Source organism: Ruditapes philippinarum, unplaced genomic scaffold, assembly GCF_026571515.1.
Source record: "Ruditapes philippinarum isolate M1 unplaced genomic scaffold, ASM2657151v2 ctg370_1_1_1_1, whole genome shotgun sequence".
Classification (NCBI taxonomy): domain Eukaryota; kingdom Metazoa; phylum Mollusca; class Bivalvia; order Venerida; family Veneridae; genus Ruditapes; species Ruditapes philippinarum.
In genome coordinates this window covers 466174-486014 of record NW_026852008.1, presented here as the reverse complement: position 1 = coordinate 486014, position 19841 = coordinate 466174, and the positions used below count along the sequence as shown (strand labels likewise).

General features: G+C 34.2%; 2 protein-coding genes across 3 annotated transcripts; one reads left to right on the top strand and one right to left on the bottom strand.

Moving 5' to 3' along the window:
• Positions 1-813: 813 nt before the first annotated feature.
• On the bottom strand, positions 814-6390 carry LOC132746305 (uncharacterized). Of its 2 annotated transcripts, XM_060735426.1 has the most exons (4): positions 5644-6390; positions 3240-3328; positions 1745-3028; positions 814-1208 (listed from the first exon to the last, which is right to left on the bottom strand). In XM_060735426.1, exons 1-3 carry the CDS (start codon positions 5979-5981, stop codon positions 1752-1754), a joined length of 1704 nt encoding a protein of 567 aa, XP_060591409.1. In that variant the 5' UTR covers positions 5982-6390; the 3' UTR covers positions 814-1208; positions 1745-1751. The 2 variants fall into 2 exon arrangements, with proteins under 2 accessions (XP_060591409.1, XP_060591403.1); XM_060735420.1 differs by lacking the exon at positions 814-1208 and having other exon boundaries at positions 1549-3028; positions 5644-6389.
• An 11247-nt stretch (positions 6391-17637) lies between these two features.
• On the top strand, positions 17638-19292 carry LOC132746298 (tripartite motif-containing protein 29-like). Its single transcript, XM_060735407.1, has 2 exons — positions 17638-18066; positions 18246-19292. Exons 1-2 carry the CDS (start codon positions 17747-17749, stop codon positions 18874-18876), a joined length of 951 nt encoding a protein of 316 aa, XP_060591390.1. The 5' UTR covers positions 17638-17746; the 3' UTR covers positions 18877-19292.
• The last annotated feature ends 549 nt before the right edge of the window (positions 19293-19841 follow it).

Below are 19841 nucleotides of genomic sequence, written 5' to 3'. Positions count from 1 at the left end.
CATTCTTTATCTCTTCGTTATCTGAATATCAACATCAGCTTGTCTTAATGCATATATCGTACATGTGTTTACATGTATGATAATATTTAACCCGGCTTACAGCGTTTCATTTTCTTCCTTACGTTGGACTTTAAACTAATGACATTGGGCCAGGGAAACACCATAAAGTAATATACCAGAACCCACAGGAATGACATAACAAGAGCTGTCGATAGGACAGCAACGCTCGACTATTCTTAGTGCTTGATAGTAAAAAAAATGCTTGATACAGTTACCTCCTCCTGTTTACAGGTTGGAGTAATGATGGTGAACAAGTTTGCAAAGTTTCAAAGCCATATGTCAATGGGCTTTGAAAATATTTGAACTAATACAAAAACTTTAACGTAAATTCTAAGTTGAAAAGGGGGCATAATTCTGTCAAAATGCTTGATACAGTTACCTCCTCCTGTTTACAGGTTGGGGTAATGATGGTGAACAAGTGTGCAAAGTTTCAAAGCCATATGTCAATGGACTTTGAAAATATTTGAACTATTACAAAAACTTTAACGTAAATTCTAAGTCGAAAAAGGGGCATAATTCTGTCAAAATGCTTGATACAGTTACCTCCTCCTGTTTACAGGTTGGGGTAATGATGGTGAACAAGTGTGCAAAGTTTCAAAGCCATATGTCAATGGACTTTGAAAATATTAAAACTATTACAAAAACTTTAACATAAGTGGTTATGCCGACGCAGACGCCGACGCTGACACTGACGCCGACGCTCGGGTGACTACAATAGCTCTACTTATTCTTATCGAATAGTCGAGCTAAAAATGAACGAATAGGCCCAACAAAACCTTGTCTACAATTTTCAACTCTGTGTTTTCATTGCCCACGAGTATTGTTTTATTGTTGGCAGTTTTGTGAGAAGCTAATGAATAAACCCAAAATATCTGTGTCATGTTTGTCACCAACGATTTGTTCCATGGGTAAAGAGATTAATTTATATGAGTATGGCACCATTTACGTCTACTTATTTTCATATTTGGTTTTCGGTTAGTTACACGATGACAATAATATAGATGCTTTTGCAAATACTTCACAATTATGATGTTTTCTAATAAACTGTAAGCTTTTCCTTAAACGTTAAAACTCACTTTATGCTCCCCGAAAGGAGATCATATAGTCGCCGCTTTGTCCGTCCATATGTCCGTGACATGACTCTGAAACTACAAAAGGTATCAACAAGAAACTTTATAGGTAGATAGATCTCATTGAGTAGAAGTACAGTGCATAAGAACTGTGACTTTGCCTTCCCTAATTTTGGAGTTCTATCCATTGTTTTCATTTTTACGCTTTGAACTTTGCCCGGGACATAATTCTGAAACTATTAGAGATATCAACGAGAAACTACTTCTGTTTCCAAAACTTATTCGGGGAGCATCACCCGGTTCGACGCCACTTGATAAAATGCATTGATGCAGAAACAATGTTTTTTTGCAGTTTTTCGTTATTTCAATTAGATAAGTTACATAATTATGTTTAAATAAATATGATAAATACCACAAATCAAACAATATTATTTAATTTAAGCAATAGACAACAACAACTTAAAACATTGTGTAGAAATTTCTTAAGGTCTGTGCAATATCTTTTATCTACACACTGTACATGTATTATAATTGTTAATACACGGCTTCATACACCTTTTCAAACAGTATGCATAGTTTGTTCTCAAAATATCAACTTTGAAAATTACTTTTACTTATGCATTAGATGTGTTTCTCCCTCCGTATTGTATACATGAGTATTTCATTGGAAGCGCCTCCTACTATAATTTTCGAATTCCTTTTATCACAGACCACAGTATATGGAATAGGCAGCTTTTCTGAAGCACCAAGTAGCTCACGTACTTTCTTTCCGTCATCTCCAACTTGAACTAAATTTTTGGATGAACAGCCTGTAACTAGCACTTGGTTTCCCGGTAACATACATATCCCTGCTAAATCACGTACTTTAGGGTCTTGGTATTTCCACTTAAGTTTACCATTTCTGTTTAAAGCAATGACTCCATTCCGTTCATCTGCAATATATACTGTGTCTGTAATAGGCTCCATAGTGATATTCTTGGGGTAAAGAAATAAAATATTGCCAGTCTCATCTTTTTCAAATGTTCTGGTGGGAACACCTCTTTTTGTAAACACGCATACCTTGGATGTACTAAATCGACCCCAGCTATCACAGGAAACATACAATTCGTCATGTTTTGTGTCAAAGTACAGTCCTGCACATCTTTGAGAAGTACTAAATGAAAATCCTAAAGATAATGTACCATCGCAATATACAAACTGAACTTTTCCCTCATTCCTCAAAGCAACTGCTACTTCAAGTGGCCCTACATTACATAACGAGGAAGGATATCCCGCCAATGCAATATTATTTTTCATCTCATAATTTTCATTCAACATTTTAAGTTTTTTGTTTTTCGAGTCAGCAATGACAATGGATTCATTTTCAAGAAAACAAATACCAGTTATGATGCAGTCTCCATCTTTTCCCAACTTTACATTTATCATTCCTTGCTTTTTAGCCTTATACGGTATATTTGCAGTTTCTTCGAAGTAACCTAGAGACTTCATACCCACAAACTTTTGTATTCGCTCATTGTTGAAGCAGTAATCAATTGAAAGACTGCGACTTTTAGACATTTCGTCCAATGTATCTGAAATGCTTGTAGCTACCGTTTTACTTTTTCTGACATTGACAAATGCCTGTTTAGCACTCAAGTTAGAGTTATTTAACATTTTTGAAACTTCCTCAGACACTGACAACACCGACTCTAACTCCTTGACATCAGCCTTTACACGCTTTTCAAATTTAGCATGTCTGGAAACCACTTCTTTTCGAGACGCCTCTGCAAGATCTTTAATTCTTTTGATGATACTTTCCTCGTGCTTATCTATGTCCTTTAAAATGACAGACGCCTCCTGATTGATCGATGATAAAAGCAACCCTCTTTCATCTTGTTCCACTATAATCTTTGCTACTACTTTTAAAAAGAAAAGAAAGGATATTTTTTATTCCATTTGTATGTACATTGTAGAATATCATAATTATGATGCAAATTATCAACAACAACAAAACATATATAACAATATACAATGTATGTAAAGGTCAAATGAATTGACTGAAAAAATTATTTTCAACAACTTATAAGAATAAAACCTTGTACGGAAAATCAATGATTTAAGACTCAGTACCTTTGTCTATACATTCGTTAGCTTCTTTTTGTTCTTTTGCATCAGCGTTTTTCACAGCCTCTTCTATTTCCATTATATTAACACACGACCTTAAAAGAGATTCGAAATGTAAAAGTCAATCGGAACGTCCTTATTTGTAATGACCTCAGAGATAATACGGATTGAAAAGTACATGACGTTTCAGATGTTAACAGAAACAGAGAGTGTAAACATGGGTGTATATTTGAAATCCAAACGAAGATAAAGTCTGTTTCGGTACAATTATGAATAAAAATATGTGTGACAACCATTTTTTTAATTTAAATATGCCCACTGGTGTACAATTTTAAATAAATTCTGACTTAATATCAACAGATTGACATTTTAAACTTTCGTTTTCTACAATCATAATTATGAATATGTTTGCTCTTGTATCTATGAATTCACATATCATAGTTGGACTTACTTGAAATATTGGAAAAGAACTTGTCAACAAGTCCAAGCATTTAATTACTATTTGTTTACATATATACCGTATCCGTTCTGTGTATTTCGAGGTCCTTTAATCGCAAATTTTTGGCCCTTTCCGTCAGTCTTCGGAACCTCGATGAATAAACAGAACGGATGCGGTATTTCGGTCTAACTATAGACATGTAAACAAATAGTAATCAAATTTTTTAATCATTATTAAACTGAAACAAACTTAATTTTCCTTTTGATTTCAACTATATAACTACAATGTATATACTTCGTTGTACATTATCGAAGATTACACTCACGAGGTTATTGAGGATGTATCGCTTGCGAGGTCCTTATCCGAAGACTGACGGAAAGGTCGAAATATTGTCAAGAAGTATGGCAGACCAGATTAGATTTTGACGTGAATGATATTTTAGATTAAATTTTGGGCATCTTTTATTCATGATTCATTTTCTTTGTCTATTGTTTGATATTTTTCATATATAGACTTCCTTACGGTGGCAGAAAGGTGAATTGTGCGTGTTTTTATTTATCTCGTGCGCACGAGTTAGTAAGTCGTGGCCACGAGATAGCTAGGTCGTGGCCACGAGATACTATGTAGTTGCCACGAGTTAGTAAGTTGTGGCCACGAGATGCTATGTCTTGGCCACAAGTTACTAAGTCGTGGCCACGAGATAGCTAACTCGTGGTCACGAGATAATTAAGTCGTAGGCATGAGATACTATGTCGTGGTCACGAGTTACTAAGTCGTGGCCACAAGATAACTATTTTGTGTGCACGAGATAATTAACCAATCAGAACACACTATATATATCATGATTTTTTTTAAAACTTAACAACTTACTTTTACATGCACCATAATCTTTGAAATACTGAAGATATTCACTTTGAACTTGTCTTTAGGATCATATTAGAAAGTCACATTCCAATGCCCATCAGACAATAAAATTTGTTGGGACAATTTTGTGATCGAATTGGTCAGTTTTTACGTACTTCGGCCTGTTAGCCTTGTTAATACGATAAAATGAGAAGGAATATGTCCTGGTTTATTTTATTTGGATTGGGGCATTGTCCATGGACAGTAGATAGCCTATAACAATGTTTAGGGTCAAGGTAAACATGACACTTCATGTAAAATCCTTACCTGTCGGATGGTAATTTAGAAGGGATAAGCCACGGTTTATAAAACCCAGAAAGATCATTGCATCTGATCAGAAGATGACATCTAATAATTTCGAGGTCATTGGGTCAAAAATCAGGGTCACAGTGACGCCACGTCTAAGTAACTCGTGGCCACGACATAGTATCGCGTGGCCACGACTTAGTAACTCGTGGACACGACATAGTATCTCGTGACCATGACTTAGCTATCTCATGACCACGACTTAGTAACTCGTGGTAACGACATAGTATCTCGTGGCCACGACTTAGCTATCTCGTGGCCACGACTTAGTAACTTATGGCCACGCATAATATCTCGTGCGCACGAGATAAATAAAAACACACACATGTCACCTTTGTGCCACCGTACCTACTTACACTTATATAATGTAGGTTATGAATTCTAGAATAATTATTCAAAAAGATAGGTTGCCTAGTGGTTCGTCGGCGGTCAGCTTCTCATTACAGTGACCAAGGGGTCCTAGGTTCGAGACCGACTTGGATCATTATCATATTTCTTTTTATCAATCTATATAAGCTATACATTGGTAGATCCAGGAAGCAGACTTTTTTATAATCGAGCTATAATAAATATGTTAAAACTCAGTAATTAGAAAATGAAAATCCATGTTAATATCGTAAATTGAAATTGTAAACATTAATGGTCGAGACTATCATGCAGCTGTCACGGTATCTGGGTATTACACACTTTATATCTGAGTTAGCATCGGAAAATAAGAAAACATATCAGGATAATAGTGTAAAAAAATAATTGTTGTTTTACCTATGGTTGCCAGAAACACATGCCCCACAGCAAACTTCATCGTGGTCCTTGCAGTATTTGTTAACAAAACGCCCATGATGTTTGTCACAAAGTTCTGTTCCGGATTTGATCCTACTTTCTGATCCACGATTTGCGTCGTCCAAAATCTGGTGAGATTCCATAGATGAAAATTTACAATGATCTTCCACACACTGTAAACAAATATACGTTCCACAATCTTCGCAGAATTTAGAACCTTCTTTAAACTTACCGTCTTTTGAACACGGAGCACAGTAATTATCAATATACTCATCATTGCCTGTTGTGTCAATAGATTGAATATTAACATTTGTCTCCATCGTGGAAAAGTATATAAGACTGGTCCCCTTCTAACTGTTTGTCGCTGAATGAAACCATTTATAGGGAAGGGAACCAGTAGAGATAACTGTACATCTTGTTTGTTCTACATTCATGACATTCATGCGTATTCGTGAACATTTGGATAAGCACTTTGCATTGCCTAAGATTGATAAACGTTCGTTAGTTTCCGTAATTAAATGATTTTTAACGATAGCATAGTACACAATACCTAATCGATAGCCTTGCGTAAAGTACGATTGAAGTTGCAAATTCGAATTCTCCACAAACCATTTTTTTCAGATTTAATATGAATTCTTTAACTTTATTTTAATTATATGCAGCATTAGTGGATGAATTATTTGTTTAATTGCTTAATTTCTGGGGTCTTTGTTTAGTTTTCATAACTTTGGTATATACATCTATATGTTATTATTCATAAATCCAATATGTAAAGTTGTACAATATATTTTTTTTTCAAACGTTATTTGAATGTACAAAACATAGTACTGTAGTCAATTAGCAAACTATATAATATAAATCATTTTATTAAGATTCTAATCTACAACTTCCAAGTTGAAATTGTAAATTTTAACTCCTTGTCAGTGCAGTGTTACAATGGAACCCCATATGGATCTCAAATTTGAGCATCGGTAAAAAAATATACATGTATGTGAATTTCCGCTGATCCAGATGTGCATAGGTCAATCGGATAAGTTTTAAACATTTAAACATTTATTTAACATTCAAAGTTTTTTAAGAAAATAGAAATGTGATTCTACCCTCCTGGCTTTCCTCTATATTTATCCATTTTTTTCTTTTAAAAAGCTCTGAATTTTATATAGATGTTTAAAAAGTTAAAAACTTAACTTGAGAGGTCTATCCTAAAAGATTGTTGTGTGATGCTTAAAACAATCCTTTTAAATATAACAAATTTACAGCCGCACAGATCAACTACACTTAACAATTGTCTCTTGTTTTGATAAAACAATGATATCCATGTGATGTGATATATTCCTTGTTCTATTTACATTAAAGTGTTTATTTCAATTTATTTACATGTTACAATAAAGATAAATACCAGGAAAACATCTTGACACTGGAAATAAAATTTTATTGTTTAATTATTTTAAGTAAATAAGCCCTGAAAGTGTTTTCTGTTTCAAGGACAATATGTCAAAATGTCGTTTGAATAGATGAAATTTGATTTGTCAAGTCATATTTTCCTTGACATTTTCTTCCTTGATACTTAAGGTCACGATTTGAACAGCAAGTGTTTTGGTTACCAGAACAAGTTTATCAGCGCAGTTGCAATCTTTACGCTGTTAAAATGAGTCATTTCATACTATGGAACGCCGTGACTGTCTTATGTAATCAATGTTTTTGTTATCTTGTGAAACGATAATATTATTTTGTCGTTTGAGCATGTTAACAGATGCAATTTACATCATGTCTTGTCAAAGGAACATGCTGACTTGTACAAACAGCATGTCAACTTGTCAAATTATTATGATGACATGTGCAGACAACATGCTAACTTGTCGAAGTATCGTGATGACTTGTGCAAACAACATGTTAACTTGTCAAAGTATAATGATGACTTGTGGAAATAACATGGTAACTTGTCAAAATGTAATGATGACTTGTGAAAACGACATGTTAACTTGTCGAATTATCGTGATGACATGTTCAAACAGCATGTTGGTTTAAACATATTTATTTTAGCTCGATTGCGAAACAAGTTCTTTCAAATTATATTAATCACTTTCGAGTCCGCTTCCTGGAACCAACCAGTACTGGTGTCATATGAAGAAACATGGTCGTGACCCGAGTAGGGCTCGAACCCAGGATCTCTGGGTTGAGAGGCAGACACCTTAACCACTAGGCCACCGCTCCCCTTAAACAGCATGTTAACTTGTCAAAGTATCATGATGACTTGTGCAAACAGCATGTTAACATGTCAAATAACCATGATGACTTGTGAAGACAACCTGTGAACTTGTCAAAGAATCGTGATGACTTGTGCAAATGACATGTTATCTTGTATCATGCTGACATGTCAAAACGTAGTGTTGACTTGTCAAAGTATCATGATGACTTGTGCAAATACCATGCTAACATGTCAAAATTCCATGATGACATGTGTAAATGTGTAACCAAGTGCTATTTTTAAGGTTTTTGCTATTTTTCAAGAAAGGTAACTCTGTCGGCCTTGTTTGATTTTAATCTTAACTTTTTGTGTGATTATGTCCCCTTGACCACATTTGCTATTTGCTCAACCATAACGTTTCCCTCCTAAAGTTAGGGTCACTTGAGGTCATTCTTTGTGTGGTCATTGTGACATGTAGATGTGTTGGTTTTACTTATTATATTATTAGAATTATATTATTAATAAGGATTTGGATTGAGGAATTGGTATTTGTATGTTTTATTCATTTGTTCTTAAAAGTTCTAATGTTAACTAAATGAAGACTTATAGTAATTAAATACAGTTGTGGATTTGATAAAAGTTATTTTGATAAATTTGTATTGTTCTTGAGTGTTAGAATTCAAGATGGCACCATTTGTTCTTATCTTATATAGTTATTCCTAGAAATCACTGTTTCTATTTGTTATGCACTGATGTTTGTATTTTACAGTAATTGCAGTACAGAGATAATATCACAGTGTGAGTGATAGAGGTAAAGTTACAGAGTCTGATCCACAATTGGTATGTTATATCATATTTATATGTCATTGTTTATATTTTTGGACCTACATGTATATTTTTAAGTTAAGCATAATTTATATTGTTTTATAAGTAAATAAGTGGTCACTAGATGCAGGTACAATATGATGTAATACATTTAAAGATGTATTTTATGTGTACATGATATATTTAGATGAGATACAATGAATGGACTATTCATATAGACTGATCTGTTTATAGAATATTAGATTAAGTATATTTAAGGTACTGTAGTGTATACAAATGTATAAAACTATACATAAGCATATATTGAAATACAACAAAAACTCAGGTTTACATTTACTGAATTTATTCCAATAGTTTGGTTATAGGATGGAATGATTTTGGCCGCAACATGTAAAAATTTTAGTCAGTGGAAGTGAAGCCTATCAGTAATTTTCCATTAATTACTAGCGACATATAGAGACGATTTTTGAAAACATTGTAAAGCAACCAACAAATAGCAACCAGTATGTAGCAACCAGATAATAGAGACAATTTTTTAAACCAGTGTATATGCAACCAACAAATAGCAACCAGTATGTAGCAACCAATATTTTTAGCAACCAGATAATGTGTTATTCTAGCTATTTAGAGGGTACGCGGGTGACTGCACACTATTAGTACGGACAGAACACCCTACCTCTGTATTTTACAGCGAGTTTAGCAAGTAAGCACTCTAATTTTTTACTCTAGTAAACGCTACATAGTTAGACCTTGTTTCTATGTGCTGGTTTGGTGCAGTAATCAACCTCCAACTACATAGAGTACAAGAAACTTGTAGTTTGTTTACCAGAACTGATAGGCTGACCTCCAAAAGACTAAAATTTCCTAGAATTTACGAGAAGTTGCGACAAAACAGAATAGGTAGTCGTGACTACAAATATAATGTATCATATAACTTTAAAGTTCATGTCTTTATACAGCAACTATTTAACTTTTGCAACTTTTAGAGTCTATCCTTTGCGTATGTTGAGGAGTGATACATGGAGAATGTTTTCAATTTCTAATCTTTGAAGTCCGCTTGTTCAGAATCCGATTTATTGCCACCTTTTTGTTGCTGTTAGGAAGTTTAGTTAGACCTCATTGACCGAACATGCAGCTTGAAATTCTCTGAAATATAGATAACTCGGCAGCAGAATCACATAAAGTGATACATGTATATGATGAAAAATTTTAATTATTTTATTTCTTTAAAACAAATAAAAATCCTTTACTTTTTTTAAAAAGGGGGTGGTGGGGGGGTTGGTTCTCTTGAGATTTTGCGGGAAAAAGGAAGCTGATAGGCTATTGCATCTTGGGTAATAATGCCAGACAGATACAAGGTCGAAGTTCAAAATTACCTCCCTTGATATTTGAATTATGCCAGTACAAGTAACTTCCCTTGAATATGAAGACACAGTACAAGTTACTTCCCTTGAGTGTATTTATATACAATAACAAAATATAGGCATTCTAAAATAAACAGCAAATATTGTTAAATGCAATATTTAGATTTATTTTAAGAAATAGATAACACCCAATACGCTAAGCATATATTGAAATACAACAAAAACTCAAGTTTACATTTACTGAATTTATTCCAATAGTTTGGTTATAGGATGGAATGATTTTGGCCGCAACATGTAAAAATTTTAGTCAGTGGAAGTGAAGCCTATCAGTAATTTTCCATTAATTACTAGCGACATATAGAGACGATTTTTGAAAACATTGTAAAGCAACCAACAAATAGCAACCAGTATGTAGCAACCAGATAATAGAGACAATTTTTTAAACCAGTGTATATGCAACCAACAAATAGCAACCAGTATGTAGCAACCAATATTTTAGCAACCAGATAATGTGTTATTCTAGCTATTTAGAGGGTACGCGGGTGACTGCACACTATTAGTACGGACAGAACACCCTACCTCTGTATTTTACAGCGAGTTTAGCAAGTAAGCACTCTAATTTTTTACTCTAGTAAACGCTACATAGTTAATTAGACCTTGTTTCTATGTGCTGGTTTGGTGCAGTAATCAACCTCCAACTACATAGAGTACAAGAAACTTGTAGTTTGTTTACCAGAAATGATAGGCTGACCTCCAAAAGACTAAAATTTCCTAGAATTTACGCCACAAAATGTTGAGATATTTAGAAACATTTTCTCCAAATTCTAGCAGTTTCATGATTAAGTAACATTTTTTAAGTGAACTTTAATTGTTTGAAGGTATACCATATTACCCATATCAGACAAATGGACGCCATCGGTCATAAAGAGTTCTGACATATGCCATGGTATATTTGGGGATATTACAGAAGTATTTTCTAAAAGTCTCGAGAATTGATGAGCAGCACGATTAATTCTTTTTCTTTTTATGTTGAGTAGTTTGGGTGATTCTGAAAGGTTGTTCCGCCATTTTAGTCGTGTAGGATGTCACACCAGATGATATGAGTGTCAAGAAGAGTATTTCTTAAATATTTGATGTCTTTGTTTATGACTGATATTAGTTTTGTAATTTTAGTATTGTGGATGTTGTTACCTCCAAGGTGTATGATTAGGATTTTGGGTGGTGGATTATGAAGCATTTGTAGCTGGATGGTTTGAAGAAGCCCTTCCCATCTCATGCCAGACTTGCCGCACCACCACACATTCTTGTCAGTCAAAGTGAAATTATCTGTGATAGAGTAATTGTGTGCTCGTTTAACTATTGAGTCCCCCATGAACCATATATCTGTAATGATACAAAGAAGTGTGTAAGTCAATCTATTCGCTGGATATTAAAAGTTTTGAAATGGCATCAAAGAGTAGTTTTTTGTTTTGTTGTTGTTGTTGTGATGGCAGATTGGTTTATGATCTGATATATTTTAAGTAGCTGCTGGATGACCACCTGCCCATTTTTTTTATCTCAGATTTGTCGATGCCCATGTTGGCTAAATCTGTTGCACGACCTATGCGACAAGAATGTGATTTATAATTTGTTGTTGGTATCCCAATGCACTGAAGAGTTTTTGATAGAATTGCTGAAAATTGGTATCTGGTAAGAGGGGTTCTATTTAAGTGGCAGAATAGGCATCCATCAAATCTTGGTCTCAAAATAATGTAATTCTGTAAGGCTTGTAAGCAGCAAATTTGTTTTATTTGTGGAAGCCTTTATTCTTAGAATGGTTGGTTGGCCACACTGATTGGTTTTTGATTTCCTCAATGTAATAACTAGAGTGTCTCCCATAAAGCTAATATCTTTATAATGAAGAGGTTGGTTTGAGTTTGATGTGCTTATTACTTCACTCACTCTAAATAACCCATGGTAAGAGAGTGTATATGCCGCCCTAAAAAGATTTTCTTCATACCTGTCTGTACATATGAAAGTTAACTTTTCACATATTTTCATTAGCAATGGTGCACAAATTGGCTTTCTATTGTCCACTTGTCTGGTGGACCGTTTACAACCCTCAAGCAACTTTTTGACCAAGAAATCTTCAGTAGGGTCTTTTATGCCTTTTATTTATGATAAAAGCTTATACCAGAGCAATAAGTTGATATGGTTGAAGGGGGATAACTTTTGCTATAACAGTGAGATATGAATAAAGTAATTTGGTTAACTGAAGCTGGCCAATTGGTGTTTATGTTGTTCTGTTTTCGAAATTTGTTAAATGTGTTTATTGCGTTTGTGTACGCCATTCGTGTGTTTTCAGCCATACTGGATTTTAGAAGGTGTCTTGCTCCTGCTCGAAGATCTGCCAAAGATGGCTCGGGACTATTTCTGCATTTTTTGTTTGCTTGTGGTGCTAGCCTCCAAAATTTCTCCATCTGAAACCGGGATAAGGCATCTGTTATCTTATTTTGAATGCCTGGGATATGTTCAGCTTTTGCAACAATGTTAAATTTTGAGACATTGTAAAGTAAGGGCTCTTACTAATACCATTAAGTCATCACATTTGCTAGACATTGTATTGATTGCTTGTACAACTGATTGATTATCTGATCTAAAAAGTATTTTTTTGTTACGAAAGCTACTGCCCCAAAGATAAATGGCCACTAATATTGGAAAGAACTCTAGTACGGTGATATTGTTAATCAAATTTGATTGAGACCATGATAGGGGCCACTTGCCCTGAGTCCATTTACCTTTAAAAAAACAGTCCAAAACCTATGCTTGCTGCACTATCTGAAAATAACTCTTCATCAACGGTTCTAGTCCAAAATTTATCATGAAAGACAGATATGCCATTATAGTGTTGGAAAAAAATGTAGCCACATTTTCAAATCTTTCTTTATTGATTTATTGAGGCGGATGTGATGGAAAGGTTTTGTGAGACCACGTGTACAGTTTATAAGTCGGCGCAGAAAGGTCTTCCCGGGACAATTGCTCTGTATGCAAACTGTAATTTTCCTATAAGGGATTGTACTGTTTTTAATGTGGTTTTATCTTTTCTTAGTATTTCATGTATCTTTGAAATAAGATCTTCAATTTTATCCTTTGGGATTTTTACTATCATTTTAACAGAATCTAGCTCAAGGCCTAGAAACACGATATTAGTGGTGGGACCCTCAGTTTTGTCTTGTGCTATAGGGACACCAAGGTCAGTCAATAATGTATCAAATTTGTTCATCAGTTCTTTGCAGTCATTGGTAAGTTTTTTTTACCGCCAAAAAGAAATCATCCAAGTAATGTATAAGCTTGCCTTTTGTAGATTTGCCTCGGACATACCATTCAAGAAATGTAGAAAAAGTTTTTCAAATATTTTTGGACTGATGGAGCATTGCCGAATGGTAAACATTTGTCAAAGTAGAATTTGTTTCATTAAAATGAAAGCCTAACTGATCGAAATCTTTTGGATTTACTGGCATAAGCCTAAAGGCTGATTTGATATCTGATTTACCAAGCATACAGCCGTGACCTAGTTCTTGGATTATTGCTATAGCTTCGTCAAAACTAGTATATTGTACATGGCATAATTCTGGATCAATAAAGTCATTCACTGAATTGTTTTGGGGTATGATAAATGATGGATCAATCTTAAATCATTGCATATTTTTCTTTTCTACTAAACCAAGGGTGTATATGCGTAAAGTTTGTAATAGGTGGCTTGTCAAATGGACCAGCCACCCTACCTTCATTTATCTCTTTTTCGATTTTTTGCTTGACAAATGTCAGGTTTTAGCAATGCAGACTTAAGATTTTTAGACATGATGAAATATATGTCACCTGTATATTCCAGGGAGAAAACCACATTTGAAACCATTTTAAAATGAAAATTTTGCAAAGTTTTAAAGGATATCCGTCCAATGCTCTTTCTAAAATATTAACTTTAATTGGTGATTTTCCTAAAACTGATATGTTGCTAAAATCTGCTTGTTTTGTCGTCATTAAGGCTTTTTCATTGTTTGTTCCAATAGGGTCTGCCACGAAAAAGTGCCCCTTTGCCCACAAAGCTGCTTTGTGTTGTGATTAGGTTTTGGCTTTGTTGTTTCAGCCCCTAAATGCTGACACTGGGTTTGTTATGCATATTTGAATTGCATATGCTGCATATGTGGGAAAAATTTTACATGATGTCCATTTGCAATCTCCTGCATTGAAGTCATTGCAAGCAAACTGTTTCTTTTTAACTTGATATCCAAAATTAGATTTGATACTGATTTCTATTGTGGGTGTATGGAGTAATCTGATCATGGCTGGGGATAGACATTACTCTTGACCATAGTTCATGGTGAATTGAATCCCCAGTTACCTTTAAGTTCAGGCGAGCCCTGACGAAGTCTAAATTGTTCGTCATACATCCGCCAAGAGTGTGGGAACTTTTTAGACGCATCACGTAATTATTGTCATGTATTTTATCAAAGGATTGGACTTCCTCAGGGTGAGCTGAATATATATATCGACCATGTATATCAAAAATGCGTCTTCCATTCTTCGATGTTCTTTACATATAGATTTGATGCCTTTTGGCGAGTTTCAAGCATACCTTGATCATTAACAAAAAGGGACGCTCCATGATGCATGTCAGACAGCTCCATAGACCCTTTTAACAATAAGCTTAAATTTAATAAACTGACCTTTTATAATTTTTCTTTCAAAATTTTGGGGAATATGGCTTGCCAACTCATCCCCACCACACCTAATGATTTCTCTTTTCATTAAAATTCCTTGAAAAATTTATTTTACCAAAATATTGTCAAATGATTTATTTGATTTTTTTGCCTACCTGATGGCTCCTGATGGTCACCATCTCCACCAAGCAACACTGGTTCGACTGAATCTCCTATTTCCTGTTCTGGAGGATTCTCATTTAGGATCTACAGCTTGTGTATTTTCCTTTTCCTCCCTTTACCTCTTCCAGGCATTATATTACAAAAGATGAATTAAAGATTTTTTTTATTTTGATTAAAATGTGCTGCTGTTCTCTGAGTGCAGGAAAAGGAAGCTGATAGGCTTATTGCATCTTGGGTAATAATGCAGACAGATACAAGGTCGAAGTTCAAAATTACCTCCCTTGATATTTGAATTATGCAGTACAAGTAACTTCCCTTGAATATGAAGACACAGTACAAGTTACTTCCCTTGAGTGCATTTATATACAATAAACAAAATATAGGCATTCTAAAATAAACACAGCAAATATTGTTAAATGCAATATTTGGATATATTTCATGATAGTATGGGATGTTTGGTATTTATACTTCAGGGCTTGTAGATGTGATGTAAATGTGATGTGATATGTATGTTGTATGAATGTATGACATATGATGTTTGATGTTGAGATGTACTGAATTGGAATTATATATAGCTAGTGTCCACTACAAATTAAATCGACGAACCAGTATTACCCTCAGTTTTGTTCTTTATTTATATAAGGCAAAAAGACATCGGGGTCACATAAACAGCATGTTAACTTGTCGAATTATCGTTATGACATGTGCATAAAGCATGTTAACTTGTCCAAGTATAATGATGACTTGTGCAAATGCCATGCTAACTTGTCAAAATTTCATGATGACATGTGCAAACAGTATGTTAACTTGTCAGATCATCGTGATAACATGTGCAAACAACATGCTAATTCGTCCAAATATCATGGTGACTTGTGAAAGCGACATGTTAACTTGTCAAAATTTCATGATGAAATGTGCGAACAGCATGTTAACTTGTCAAGGTATCGTGATGGCTTGTGCAAACTCAGTTTTAACTTGTCAATGTATCATGATGACTTGTGCAAATGCCATGTTAACTTGTCTTGTCAATATATCGTGATGACTTGTGCAGACAACATGTTAATTTGTCAAAGAATCGTGATGACTTGCGCAAAACACATGTTAACTTGTTAAGGTATTATGAGCATGACATCACGATAATTCGACAAGTTAACAGTAATGTTGTTTGCACATGTCATCATGAAATCTTGACAAGTTAACACGTCGTTTGCACAAGTCATCATGATATTTTGACAAGTTAACATGTCGTTTGCACAAGTCATCATGATACTTTGACAAGTTAACATGTTGTCTACACATGTCATAATGATTATTTGACAAGTTAACATGCTGTTTGAACAAGTCAGCATTGTCTTTAGACAAGATATGATGTAAATTGCACATGTTAATATGCTTAAATGACAAAATAATATCATCATTTCACAAGATAGCAAAAACATTGATAGCATAAGACAGTCACGGCGTTCCATACATTTCTACCCAGATCTTTAAAAATCATCATTTTGGTGAATTAGTGCAGTAACGAATTGAATTTTTTTTGCTTACATACAATTGATGTGCACACTGTTTAAAAATTGCGCAGGTCTGGTTGGAAAAGCGCGCAGTATAATCCAAAAAAAAAATGAAGAAAACTTTGACGTAACGTTTCTGTCATGTCACGGCTCATATGTAAGGTAATAGTTATTTTCCACAGGTAGATTACTAGTATTTGTGCCACGTCACGACAAAACCAACATAGTGTGTTTGCGACCAGCATGGATCCAGACCAGTCTGCGCATCCGCGCAGTCTGATCAGTATCCATGCTGTTCGCTATCAGTTTTTCTACTTGTAATACAGTTGGTAAGCGAACAGCATGGATCCTGATCAGACTGTGCGGATGCGCAGGCTGGTCTGGATCCATATTGGTCGCAAATGCACTACGTTGGTTTTGTTGAGACGCGGCTCATTTCCTTTTAGTAAGACCTTATGACAATAAGAAATTAATTATATTTCCATCAAAAAATAACAAGGATATAACTTAAATGCACCGAACTAAATTACTAAATACAGCCTCAGACACTATATTAGATGTGGAGTTCCAGACTTTGTAAAATCAAAAATAATTGTATATTTGTTACAGGAACTTGAAATTCTGTCAAATAATTGATAAGCAGAAAATCCAAAATACCCCTGTATAAAGTATATGGGATATATATTTTTGATAGTTCTGCTAAAATACCAATTATTTGATAGAGTTTCAAGTTCCTGTTATAATAAAGACGTTGAAACAGTTTTTTTCTTCTTCAAAACAGCGAATAATATTATAGGTTTTATTGATATACATGTATGTGATAAGTTTATGCGCTGGGATTTACAAATACATATAGAATTTATTTGGAATTTTTGATTTAACAACCCATTTTGTCTGTACAAAAGAAAGCTACTTAACATAAGTTGAAAGCGGAACTCTGTGACAATCAATATATATAATCAATTGAATAATATTAAAGGGTGTGTTTCACATAAAATCCTGTCTAAGACTGGAAAAACGCAATATATTTTATCCAAGTTTTGCACTTTATAAAACGCACCCAGACATTCTTATGTTGTAAATCGTAGTGTTATTTGGGAGCTAATTTTAATCTGACGTCTTCAAAGCGGCTTTGAAATAGTTATTTATAAATTCATTCGTTTTCTAAAATTCTTATTCTTGACATTCAAAAAGTATTACCTCGCATGTTTGATTCATCGGATTTTTTGGACTGATAATTAAACGTGTTCATTCCCATTCATTACATAACGACAGACGGTTAAACATAAAATGAAGTATATACCAATTTTCAGAAAATGATCACGGATAAAACGAATGTCAAATATGGCGGAGAGTAATGAGACAACACTAGTTAAACAATGTCCTCTGTGTTCAGATACTGGTGATTTTAAAAAGACTGTTAAATATTGCATTGATTGTGGATCACATATGTGTGGTGAATGCCTGAAATACCATAGTAAGTTCCCATTATTCAAAGTTCACAAAGTTTTGGATAACCTTGAGTATGAGACGATCGCGGAAGATGAAAATACAAAACTCGTTTATTGTGCAAGTCACCACGGACAGGCGATAGAAAGTTACTGCAAGGACCATGATGAAATATGCTGTGTAATATGTGTATCTATCAAACACAGGTATGTATATCTTTAATTCTTCATAATAATTATTTCATTAGTGCTGTATGTGCATTTTATCTTGAATAAATTACGGTTTAAGCGTAAAAAAAATTCAGTTATGATTTTTGGTGAATTTGGTGCAACTGGACATATCTGATGTAGAAATATCCTTTAAGTTCAAAAAATGATTTTTTCAGGTTATGTGAAAACGTTACTATAGAAGAAGCAGAGGCAACAGAGGTAAATAAAACTGGAACAAAGGAGCGTCTAGACACGTCCATTTCGAGACTGAAGTTGGAAAAAGAAATAAGGAGCAACAATATAACTGAGCTTGATGAAGAAAAACTAACAGTCCTAAATGAAATTGACAGTTTTCAAGAAAAAATAATACAAAAGATTAAAAAGATGGCTGACGCCTCTCGTGAAGAACTGCGGTCTAAACATGAAGAGTTAGTAAACGCTGTCAAACAAGACATCCGGCAGTTAGAAACAGTCGCATCAGTTACAGAGGGAAGTTTAAAAACATTAAACAACTGCGCCAGTCAGAGTAAAAGGAAATTGTTTTTAAGTGTCAAAAAGTGTGAACAAGTTGTAAAAGATGCAGAAATATTGATGGAAGACCTACCTTGTAATTGGCCGATTAGAAAGCTTGATTACTGTATTGACTATGATTCACCTCATAATGATACGACATTAAAGACGTTTGGTCATTTTATTGACGACGAAAAAACAAACCATCAATTATGCTGGGACTCTCTGAACGTTACAATGGTGTTTTTGATGTTAAACTTGAAAGTGATGAAAAGAACTGTGTTGAAAGTGGTCTAGTTTTTTAGAAGATGGCATGTATGGCATCAGTGACTTTGCAAACCATAAATTGAAAAGATTTAGCAAAACCTACGAGTTGTATGATAGCATTGATTTAGACGGAGGTCCATCATCAGCATGCGTTGTAGGGTCACAGGAAGTTGCACTTACTCTTAGTAATGAGAAAATGATTCAGTTTGTATCATGTACCGGTACATTATCATTGGGCAATTCATTTCCTACTGAAAACTATTGTTATGGAATTTCCATAGATTCAGAAAGCAAAGAACTGTTTGTGTGCTGTGGAAATTCAGTTTGCGTTTGTGATAAAAACGGGACTCTTTTGAAAACAATTTAAAAAGATATAACTGGAAAATCACTGTTTACCGATGCTAAGCAATACGTGATAAAATTAAATAGAATTTACTTTACTGACTTACAAAATGGATTGATTGCGTTAAATAAAAACAGCGAACAAATTTGGAGTTTCACAGATACAAGACTTGAGCAAAGCTGGAGAATATGTTTGATTTCTAGCAGCTAGTTCAGCATTGTGTAATGTTCTTCTCAAACTTATAGACTAGACAACAAGATTCATATATGCATGAAGATAAATTCTTAAAAATGTATATCTCAGATCTTGGTAATGTAAAAGGTGACAAGTTGGAAGGTATGAATAAAACTTTGTGCTATAAAAAATGACTTAATTTTGTGAAATTTGCCCTCCCTTGTTGCCACTCTGCTCTCATCTTATGAGCTGTTGATTTGTACAGGGAAAATATTTGAGGTTATCATAAAATGATTTATATTCTTTACTACATGTAATGATGTAATCTAGACAAAATACCAATGATACACTAGGATAATTGTATTTACTATTTTCAGAGCAACAAGACAAAGTACTGTACAATAAATGTAGAGTAACTATATGTATCTGTAGGATCAATGAATTTATCCGTTTCACATACTTACATACTTGTATTTAA

Excerpts from the sequence above, each read along its gene's own strand:
- LOC132746305 (XM_060735426.1), bottom strand. The coding sequence starts at position 5,981 with ATGGAGACAAATGTTAATATTCAATCTATTGACACAACAGGCAATGAT. Across the intron at positions 3,329-5,643 it reads TGTGTTTCTGGCAACCATAG|GTCGTGTGTTAATATAATGG; the intron begins GTAAAACAACAA and ends ATCTCTTTTAAG. Across the intron at positions 3,029-3,239 it reads TAACGAATGTATAGACAAAG|TAGTAGCAAAGATTATAGTG; the intron begins GTACTGAGTCTT and ends TCTTTTTAAAAG.
- LOC132746298 (XM_060735407.1), top strand. The coding sequence starts at position 17,747 with ATGTCAAATATGGCGGAGAGTAATGAGACAACACTAGTTAAACAATGT. Across the intron at positions 18,067-18,245 it reads TGTGTATCTATCAAACACAG|GTTATGTGAAAACGTTACTA; the intron begins GTATGTATATCT and ends TGATTTTTTCAG.